Here is an 11,264-nt window from a genome sequence, read left to right on the forward strand (position 1 = left end):
ATCAGGGGTTATCGGCCTGGTTGTGCTGTCTGTCAGGGGTGGCAGCAGGGGTGCCAGATCTATCAGACTAATAGGAAATGTTTGCGTCAGTATTAAAGTTTATTTGTTTGTCAATAATCCGGAGTTCAGCTTTAAATGCAGCCAAATAATTCCCAACGGTCCTGATATTTATAGTCAGCCCAATCAGCACAACAAATGGTTTAAAAGCAGATAGTTACCTCTTTGGATAAGCGTGTGAAGACGTCTCCGCCCCTGAGAAAATCCAGAATCAGGTATAATTTCCCTTCTGTCTGAAAGGCTGAGAGGAAAGAAAATCAGGGATCAGCTTTCATTGTTATGGCTAAAATAATGATTGGTGTTAGAGTCAGCTATAGGCATGCAACTTATATGGAACACCTGGAAAAGGTAAATGTGACTAAGGAGACAATGACACATTCTACTTTTGTTTTGAATTCCTCCTAAAATCTGGTGACTTTGTGTGCCTAGGCACTCCTGTACCCTCATAGCTATATACCAGGTGACGTCCTGTGCCTAGGCACTCCTGTACCCTCATAGCTGTATATCTGCAGTGTGGATCATGCTCCCTCTCTGGGCGTCACCAGATTTGGAGCGATATTTGGTGTTATCCCCATTGTGCTGATCATTGTTTTCCTTGCTGGAGAGGAAGTTGTATCTGAGGATCTCCCTGCCGATGCATTACCTATACATCCTCTTCTATTATTATCCTATTAGTCATCATATTACCAGATAACAGGTGGGGGGGGGGTATCACCTCAATGACTAACATTTCACTGACAGTAAATCCTTCCTATTTACTATATTGCGGCACAGCCGGGATCTCCTTAATACAGAGAAACAGGCAGCCTGCTTGTCATGCCGATCCCACGGTTTCTATACTGCCTTAGCCAATGAGCAGAGGAGATGTATTTATTGTGATCACATGTTCCAGGTCAGTGATACTAAAGCCACTGGATCACATTGATAGCTGGGAAAGTGAAACATGACCACTATGGACGCCCAAAGCTAATTGGCCAGGATGAGTTCTTTTCAGCCTGGTCCAATCACCTGCAAGCTGCCAACACTGCTTGACTTTCTTCAGAGGCTTATTATCATTGGTACCAAGGCCAGGCAACATCGGGATGAAGTGTCCCACACCGGCAAGAAAGCCGAGACCACAACAGAAAGCCAAGCATCTGTGCCAACCAAAGGAAAGCCAAGCATCCATGCCAACCAAAAGAAAGCCAAGCATCTCTGCCAACCAACACAACCAACAGAAAACCAAGCATCTCTACAACCAACAGAAACCCAAGCATCTCTGCCAACCAAAGGAAAGCCACGCAACTCTGCCAATAAGCAGAAAGCCAAGCATCTCGCCAACCAACGGAAAGCCAAGCATCTCTGCCAACCAAAGGAAAGCCAAGCATCTCACCAACCAAAAGAAAGCCAAGCATCTCTACAACCAACGGAAAGCCACGCAACTCTGCCAATAAGCAGAAAGCCAAGCATCCCTGCTGATCCCCTGTAACTGCAGCACTGCTCACTAAATGAGCGGCGATATATCGGGGGAGGGGACACTCACCATAGTGCAACTTTACAATGAACGGATGATTCACTTCCACCAAAATATCGCGTTCCATCTTGGTCCGAACTCTGTCTCTGACTGTCAGGAGAAATGACACAAACAAAAAAAAAAAAAGAAATTTATAGTTAAAGTTCCTGTAACAAAAATGTACAAACACCTCGCACTTCCCACACGTATCACTTTATTGATTTGTCAACTGAAAGCTGAAATCAGGCTTGCAGAGGGAGTGTCTGCTCTATGTTGATTGGCTGGAGGTGCCCAGGTCGGGGTCCCTCCAAAGTCAAGGGTTCGGGGTAACGAGCTCACCTTTCAGAGAAGCTTTTTTTAATACTTTCATTGCATAAAGTTGCCCAGCGTCGGGTCCGATTGTTTTCCGAACAAGAAAAACCTTCAAAACAAAAAAAATCAGAATAACTGTAAATATAATTGTTACCCCATTACCCTTATTACCCCGTGTATGTATTTTGTTGCCTCTCGGACTACCTGATTCCTCCCTGAGATGCAGTGCGGTGACTTACGAGCCAATAGGGGGCGATATAATGTCATTTAAAGATGATCAGAGCCCCGCCCCCCTTTAATTCCCTGCAGCTCCCGTGTGTTGCGCGGTGTTGTTGTGAAGTCTCATCAAACTCCCGGAGCCTCCCCCACACTGATCACTCGGCAGCAAAGCATCACCCACATGCTGCGGATCTCAGCTGTTCTCCCCCCCCTACACACAAATACCACCCCCCCGCACACAAATACCCCCGGGCAGTGGTAAGTGATGCAGAAAGAGCAGTCAGGAAACCTGCAGCATATATTATTGGGGGGGGGTGTTGGTTTTGGGGTAACACCTTACTTTTCCAAAAGATCCCTGGCCGAGGACCTTCAGGAGCTCAAACTGCGCTGGGTCGGCCTTCTCACATCCCTCCTTCACATGGTGAGTGATCGGAATCTCTTTGACGTTTCCTTCATCCTGGAGAAACAGACGGAATAAATCCAAGCACTACAATGTGGCCCCTTCATTTCCTGCTGGGGGGTCCCAGTAAACAGAATTTGCAGCCCCCCAATCTGCGTCCCCTCATTCCTATCAGGAAGAAAAGCTTGTAAGCAATTGGTGGCGGTCACATGACCCCAAATTATTATTATTAAAAAAAAGGATTTATATAGCACCAACATATTACACAGCGCTGTACATCAAGCACATGACCACAAATTAATATTGTTAATAAAAAGTATTTATATAGCGCCAACATATTACGCAGCGCTGTACATTAAGCACATGACCACAAATTATTATTATTATTATTATTAGTCCTGTAGGCACAACAGGAAGTGAGAGGAAATCCCCCATTGTCAGGGAATCCCTCTCCACCGGGGACACCATGGGAAGCTTTCATCTCTGTTCCCTGGGTGAATCTCACAATCAATGTAAACCTGGCATGGCGTCTAACCCTACAAACCACAAAGCAGAGATTCCCCCAACCCAAATACATCACCAAATTATATCCCCCCCCCCCTCTTAGATTGTAAGCTCTTCGGGTCAGGCTCCTCTCCTCTTCCTGTGTCATTGTCTGTATCTGTCTGTCATTTCAAGCCCCTATTTATGTACAGCGCTGTGTGATATGTTGGCGCCATATAAATCCTATGTAATAATAATGTAGTGCCCATGTCACCGGTGGGGTTCTCTGGGGATACCTCTGCGGGGTCAGCACTGGATTAGGGGTCCCCCCGCACCTGGAAATGGCACTGGCGTTGGGTTGGAGGAGCTCAATGTTTGCTGGAGGCTTTGTCTTCGGCTACACTCTAAGCTGTAATTATTTTCAAATGGAATTCAATTTTAAAGGTAATTTCATGGATATTTCAGGAAGTGCCTCAACAAGGACCTTTGTGGCGGGATCACCAGGGATTATTTTAATGAAAGCTACAAATTCAGAAATGTTAATATGAGCAGATCTCAGTAATTGGGTCACAGCTCATCTATTATTCAGGAAGCTTTGGCCGCTCTTCCCTCTCATTTATAATGTTTGGGCGGCCGGGCCAAGGACAAAACTTTTCATGCTGTGTGAATCCATCCGATATTCACACTTCACCTCCTGTGACATTTGTCCTACTCACATAGGGCGACAGCGGCTCCCCTTCATCCATGGGTTCATCCACCATCTTCACACCATTCACCTGCGGAGACAACGGGGGAAATATTAATATCACTTCAATGAAGAAGGAACCCCCCCAATATGGCTGACCACCCCCCCACACACCAATACACCCCCCAATATGTCCGCACCGTGCCCAGAGTACCCAATACGCCCCCTGTATTGTTTTAATATTATTATTAAACAAGTTTTATATATCACCAACATATTACGCAGAGTTGTACAATAAATAGGTGTATTGTAACATTGTATCAGTGTATTGTTGTATTGTACCATTATATTGTAGCATTGTATCGTTGTATTGTAACATTGTATTGTTAGACAGTAATATTGTATCAATATATTGTACCATTGTATCAGTGTATGGTTATATTATAACATTGTATAATTGTATTGTAACGTTATATTGTAGCATTGTATTATGTAACTATTATAACATTGTATCGTTGTATTGTAGCATTGTATTGGTATACTGTAATATTGTATCATTATATTGTACCATTGTATTATTGTATCGTTATATTGTAGCATTGTATTATGTAACTATTATAACATTGTATAGTTGTATTGTTATACTGTAATATTGTATCGTCGCCTAGCAGCTGATCACTGATACAAGAGATGAAATCTTCCTCCGATGACACCTTGGACTTCCTCCCGTAAAGGGAAATCCCCGGATGGGGCAGTGGGGGTTCCCCCCAGCCCTCCCCATTCTGACTTCCTTTCTATAGTCAAGCGAGGACAGCAAACCATCAACAACAAAAAATCACCAGCGTGACAAAATTCAAAAAAAGTTGGAAATCTTTGAATTTGCCCTCAATATCCCGCAGAGTCCCGGGAGTCTCCACGGATCATGTGACCCACCCTCAGATCCAATCACTCACCTGTGGGGGGACCGGCGTGGCTCCTCGGGACAGACGTATCCTTGTCTCCAGTCCAAGTTTCTGCTCCTCCTGATCTCATATGGGAACAACACGCCCCAAGCCTAACGTGTGTCATTTTCCTGCCATCCGTGACTAAGGGAAAAATAAAAATATGTTTGTACAAGTTCAAAGGGAAATCACACGTGAAGGTGAGAGCGACGTCTGAATCCGCAGCCCTTCCACCTGTCGTGTCAGAACTTTCTATATGACGCGGATGGACGCCAACTATTTATAGGACTGCTAAGGACGGAATAAAGCAGCCCCCCGACCTCCCCTCTGATCGCTGTCACCGGGTGTCCTTCATGTAGACAAGTTCCAAAATCTTTGTGCCAGAATATGGTGAGGAAATGTCGCGGAATCCAGGATGACGCGGGGAATATAGGAGCTCCGCACCGCCAGGGCGAGTTTATTGGAGGGATTTCATTTTATGACAACGCAGATACAAAAACACAGAAATATTAGAAAAGTGTCCCCATCAGGACCATGGGACCGGTCATGGTCAGCGTGTCCCCAGGGTTGTCATTCTTATCTTTTTCCTCATGTGTTCCAGGTCAGTGATCTCCCCGAACCCTTTTAGCTGGGCGCACCACCCGGCACTTTTCAGTAACCATCCGGCTTGTTTGTAGCTGGGTACTTTGTTGGGTCAAAATATACCCCCTGCCACCCACCCAACTTAAAACCATTTCTGGGGAGAATACTGCACGATGTCAGCCCGGGAGCCCACCCAATAAGCCATGATGAAGGAAGAGGCAGCGCCGCTTTTTAGAGGTGAGAGGTCATCGGCTACCAAAAACCTGCAGCCTGGCACAAAGCTTCATTTCAGCCGGGACCCCATTGGGGCAACAGGATCACTCGGCTGGAACCCACAAGTGATTGGATGATTCAATGCCCCACCTGTGTGCGACTCGGTCTTAACACCGCCTGAACCCAACATATCGGAACTTGGGTTGGCAGCTGATGAGATGGTGCAAGTGGGGCAAACACCAGAAACCAGGGGGTGATGTGAAGTGCTGACCTTCCCACAAGGGTCCCTGATAAGTAAGGAGGGCCCCCACCAATCATCTTCCTGATCAGACGCTGAATTCCATGGACTTTCTTTCTCTCTGGTGGATGAATCTCTCCTGAACCGGCCACCTAAGAGCCATCAAATTACGCCCATCGTGTCCCGCAGTGGCGTGAAATCACATACAAACCGTTCCTAATTAATTCAATTTGATGGAAATCGCTGTTGTCATGCTGCCCACTGGCCCTGTGATACAGCTAAGGAATGGCGCGGTCCCTGCGTCTCACCATAGACAATGATAATCTGTGACGGTGATTATTGTACATTGCGTGGATTTCACAGACAGACGCAGCGCACCGTCACCAAAGGGCCAGGTGGGGGCGTCGTGCTGGCTCGGAGAATTAGCGTGTTTTACTTTAAAGGGGCCCTGTCACCATACAGGGAGAGGGGCATGGGTCATGTGACAGGGTACACAATTTAGGCAGAGAATTCAGAGGATTCAATATAATAAAAACTTTATAGAAACAACCAACACAAACAAAATGTTACATCAATCACAGAATAATGCACAGAGTAACCAATCAGAGCAAAGGCAGAAGCTCCGCCCCCTCGGTGCAGCCAGGTCTTCAACTCCTCAGCAGAGGTGACACCAGGCCAAACCTGGACACATGGGGACACTCAGAGACAGCGGAGTCACCACAAGAAGCTAATAGAAGTACAGAGAATGCACCAATACAAATCGAACACAAAGTTCTGTAAAGAACTGATAACTGGACATTGATCACCCAGTGCCCCTAAACTGGAATACATCGCCCACATATACCACAGAGGGGCTGACACATATGTATGAAGGAGGACAACAGCTGATGTGTGTGATGTAGCGTGACAGATGACAGGTGAAGAAAACAGCTGATATGTATGGGGTAGTAGAAGCTGATGACATGTGATCTCTGGATGGGGGAGGGGGTGACAGCTGACAGTAAGGAGGGGAATTGTCAGACATCATACATGATGAGGAGTGGTAGGTGACACGTATGTAAACAGGAAGGAGGGCAGTGACAAATACAGAGACGTAACACAGGTGATGTATGATGAACAGACGACAAGCATGGTCAATGACGGGGGAAGGGGGGCGGGACATCTGACATGTGTGACCTGTGGGGGAGAGGGGTGACATCTGACAGGTGTGGTCAATGGGGGGGAGGGGGGTGACAGGTGTCATGTGTGACCTATTGAGGGAGGGTGGACAGATGACATGTTTGACTTGTGGGGGGAGGGTGACATGTGGGGTGACAGATGAGGTGTATGTGGGGCTGACAGATGACGTGTATGTGGGGCTGACAGATGACGTGTATGTGGGGCTGACAGATGACGTGTATGTGGGGCTGACAGATGACACGTATGTGGGGCTGACAGATGACACGTATGTGGGGCTGACAGATGACACGTATGTGGGGTATACATTTATATAGCTCTGACACATACCGCAGTGCTGTACAGAGAACACTGAACCGGAGGAGCTTGCACTTTAATGCCCCATGAGGGGTAATACATACCTGGAGGTGTCGCACATTACCTGGCCTGTGTGCACCTATACTGATATGTGATGACAGGTACACTTTGTTACCTACAGACCAGCAGCATGTAAGCGCTGGAAGTTGCAGATTTGTGTCGGTGCTGCAATTGGTCGCAATGTTGTAGATCAGACCCGGCCCGTTCTATTCCCCATTTTTGGTTCTGAGCGCGGCGGGCCAGAGATGAGTCACCGCAAACACAAAGTGAGTCACCGAAACCGCCAACTCCGGGGACTGAGGGGGCCGAGGAAGATTCGTCAGCGTGTAATCAGACGGAAGTTTTATTGTTATTTGTAAATCCCCCAAAGAATCCCCAATTACCGCTAATTTCATGGCGAGCACCAAACATTGGTATGGCTCATGCAGGCAGTGAGACTTGTGGCCCTGTGTTGGGGTAAGTGGCCCTATAGGAATCCTGCACAGAAATGCCGCTATGCCAGGGCTGAGCCCCCTTCTAGGCTCTTATTTTAATCCTATGGAATCACTGCACTCTGACAAGCATGTAACCAGTGAATTTTGAAAACATATTTCACTTGAGGCATGTTCCCACAAACTCAATTGACTCCGCCCCACTATCCCCTCCCAGAAATACCAAATTCTGCTTTATCACATTTCCTGATTCTTTGATTTACAGACAAGCAGTGTGCTGTGAAAGGCGATGGCTGGATCTCCATCCAAATCTCCGGTACAGTAGCAGGTGACCGTGTACAGGAAAGTTTGCAGGAAGCCTTCTAATGCTGAAGGTTCACCTGGAGGGATTTTTGTGAGGAGGAGTTTATCTGCAGATTTCACTACATATAATAGCTAAAAGGTTCAATCAGGCCATTTCCCAGCATGCACTGCGTTCTGATTGGTCAGATGATGATCCCATCCAGTGAGCGGAGTCATTCTACAGAAGGGAGACATATATGACAGACATGTGCAGTGCACACACCGACACGCACATACATGTACACACGTCTCAGCATCATAGCGTGTGCACTACTGATTGGTGAATGTGGAATGTACAGCTGCAACACACCGCAGGGTTATATTAAAAAATAATTTTCATAGTGATTTGTTCAACATTAGTGCTTTATCACTGTGTGTGAACTGAGATGGGTGAATGTATTTTAATATACTAAGGAGGGTACAGTATTACTTAGAGATGGGTGAATGTATGGGGAAAGTGGTATATTTGAGGGCGTCATTCTCAATCTGTACACTAGGTGGTGCTGTGCTCATTTTCATTCACTATGAAATCCATTTCTATTTAGAGCGAATGAAAAGAAACACAGAAGCCCCTAGTGGACGAATTGAGAATGACACCCGCGATTACATTTTACAATATCTGTGTAATATGTTTTGTATGAATGCAGAGAAGTACCATATTACCCCATATCGGGGCATTAGAATTGGACTATGGAGCAATGGAAGAAGTGGCCTTGTCTGATGAAAGCGGAGTTACCTTGGGAAGAGATGGCAGCAGGGGGCATTATGGGAAGAAGGGGGTAGCAGGGTGCATTATGGGAAGAAGGCAGGCTGGAGGTATTTATATATAATTGCTATTTTTATCCTGACCATAGAAAAATGAATATAAAAATTACTACACGTCCCATAGTTGTGCCGGCTGTATTTGTGGCTGGTTGCAGGATTCGGGGTTGCCGTATCATTACTCCCATAGACACATAGTGCAGATTGGATCACACTTCAGTCATTTCTCTCCTCTGATAACATATCAGATATAATCCAGCAATGATTCTCATTTCAGCCGTGCTGAACAATCGGCAGAGGTCAGCCCGCTCAGACACATTGCATTGCTATACAGAAGTGGAATACGTTTAGTGTTTGCAGACAGATTTGTTCTGTACAATGAAAGCTGCAAATCATAAACCCCAAATCAGACCGGATATTGCTGCCTAGACATGGCGATCCCCCTCCTGTGCAGGAACCTTAATATTATTACCTGTTACTAGGTGGGGTGGATGAACCCCAATATAAGGGCCACTGCTGACAATATATCATAGCCAACATTTATCACCACCACGAGGACCAACCATGAGTGGGCACTGGGCAGCCCCGGTACCAGCTGCGATCCCTATTGTGCCTTCAAAACAAATGTTTCCAGTATAGTGCCAGCTGCACCCACTGACGGCAGCCATGATGGGTTCACAAACTCCATGCACCAAATCTGACCCCCATCTGCATGCCATGAAATTAAAATCCCCCAGAACAGCAACGGCTATTAGCAGACAGATAGGACCCCGGGTGGTGTTCTGTAGTCTGTTTCTCCAAGGTTCTCCATGTTGGGTGTGCAGAGTTGGCCCTCTGCACCGCATCGCTATATAGATATGTTATAATCTCCATTCTCCTCTGATCTCCCTCATTTCAAGGTGATATTTCCACAGATCCTATGGATGATGCAGGGTCAGCGGTGCTTTTGGTGCCACAACCCCCAGCAATGCCAATGGAATCCATTCCACAGACTCATAGATCCGTATGTCCCCCATTCCTATCTAAACTACTAATCCCACAACCCTCCATGGAGATGAAGAACAGCAGACATGTTTTAGTCCAATGAGGAGGCAGCCAGAACATTTAGTAGAAACCTCATTGCTGGGGCAACCTGCAACAATGATATAGCGCCCTCTACAGTGAGAAAAAAAAGGTAACAACCCACCCAAATCATAGGGGTGGATCAGACCATTGATCCTCAGTGGGGTTTTTCATCGACCATTTGGGCCCAAAACATCTGCTTTTTGATATGGAATTTCATTAATTCAGTTTTCTGCTTTATGATTGGTTGTGCTGGCGACTTCTCTCATTGGCTGTTCACATTGTAAGCCAAGCATGGATGCTGATTAGGGAATTATAGGGGGGCAGAACAAGCCAAGCCAAGCCAGACTGTCAGTGTTCAGTCCCCAATTTCCCCCTGTCCCATAATGCACTGCGCTCATTCCCTATAGGACGATCACGTCTGGGTCCCAGCAATGTCAGGATTTGGTTTATTGGCCCAGGTGGAATTCTGCCCAGCCACCTTGTGTTGCTTTGCCCCCACCCGCACGTCACGCTGACCATTGTGCAGAAATGATTTGTAGCAGCTACGCTGCAACAGAACCGCCGGCATCTCTTGCACCAGAGACTTGCAGCAGCCCAGAGCAGTAGTGCAGCCAATTACAGCAGCGACTCTGCACCCAGCTACCAAATACCTGGAGGAGCTGCTGGAAATCTCTGCTACAATCCTGCTGGCGGGTCACAGCCCTCATTGCAGTACACTGATGACAGGTCCTCTTCCCAGGCACTCCGCAGTCAGAGGAATGCTGCCCGCTGCTCGCACTGTAACATTATTTTATTCACTCTGTCAAGCAGAAATATTTCTGGGATGCAAAATATATTCTATTTCCATCTGATGAAAATAAGTTAGGCTTTGTTTCATTGTAAAGTCCGTCAGTTCATGGAGACTACGAGATCCTCCGCTGAGGTCAATGAAGGGACACCGTGGGGGGGAGGGGGTCCGGGTATGGGACATCTTCAGACGCTGTCTGGGTTGTTTTTCTCGGACATGGAGGACATGCTGTATGAGGTATCGTCATGTTCGGGAGAGGTGTGGCTGTAATCCATTTCATCCAATTCCAGTGAAGAATCGTTCAGGAGCGCCTAAGGTGGGTACTCTGCTCTGCACACTGTGCTATACATTATATACTCCGCATTACTCTGCTCTGTACATTACATAGAGGGGTTCCACTTACCTGCTGCTGCTCAATGTCATTGGATCTGATGGCCAGGATGAGGTTCCGGGTGAAGTTCTGCAGTTCTGCATATTTGTGTTTGTAGTTTTCCAGCTCGTTCTCTATGTACCGAACTTCTTCATTCTGCGGGAGAAAAGAGTCAGCGGAAACCACAGAGACAGAAAACAGGCGACGAAATATGCTGGGGACACCATCAATGCTACCGCATCATCCCCACCGCAGCGTCACCTCCCAACATCACCGCAGCGTCACCGCTCAGCATCACCGCAGCATCACCTCCCAACATCACCGCAGCATCACCTCCCAACATCACCGCAGC

At 46.9% G+C, this 11,264-nt stretch overlaps 2 protein-coding genes across 5 annotated transcripts in view; both read right to left on the reverse strand.

Annotated features, from left to right (window-relative positions):
- RPS6KA6 (ribosomal protein S6 kinase A6) overlaps nt 1-3,739 on the reverse strand; it is a gene marked incomplete at its 5' end in the record, with an annotated part of 28,908 nt that extends 25,169 nt beyond the window's left edge. Inside the window, 5 exon segments of the mRNA XM_072430644.1 lie at nt 219-298; nt 1,580-1,660; nt 1,889-1,970; nt 2,421-2,537; nt 3,680-3,739. Of these exon segments, the coding sequence (XP_072286745.1) occupies nt 219-298; nt 1,580-1,660; nt 1,889-1,970; nt 2,421-2,537; nt 3,680-3,739 (420 nt within the window).
- Nucleotides 3,740-10,527: 6,788 nt separating this feature from the next.
- Nucleotides 10,528-11,264, reverse strand: part of HDX (highly divergent homeobox) — a 34,264-nt gene continuing 33,527 nt past the window's right edge. For all 4 annotated transcript variants that reach the window (XM_072429586.1, XM_072429588.1, XM_072429587.1 and 1 more), the window contains 2 exons: nt 10,946-11,068; nt 10,528-10,853 (listed from right to left, as the gene is read on the reverse strand). In XM_072429586.1, the coding sequence (XP_072285687.1) occupies nt 10,728-10,853; nt 10,946-11,068 (249 nt within the window). In that variant the 3' untranslated portion in view covers nt 10,528-10,727. The remainder of the gene's footprint in view (nt 10,854-10,945; nt 11,069-11,264) is intronic.

The sequence above is a fragment of the Pyxicephalus adspersus genome, chromosome Z (genome assembly GCF_032062135.1).
Source record: "Pyxicephalus adspersus chromosome Z, UCB_Pads_2.0, whole genome shotgun sequence".
NCBI classification, from domain to species: Eukaryota; Metazoa; Chordata; class Amphibia; order Anura; family Pyxicephalidae; genus Pyxicephalus; species Pyxicephalus adspersus.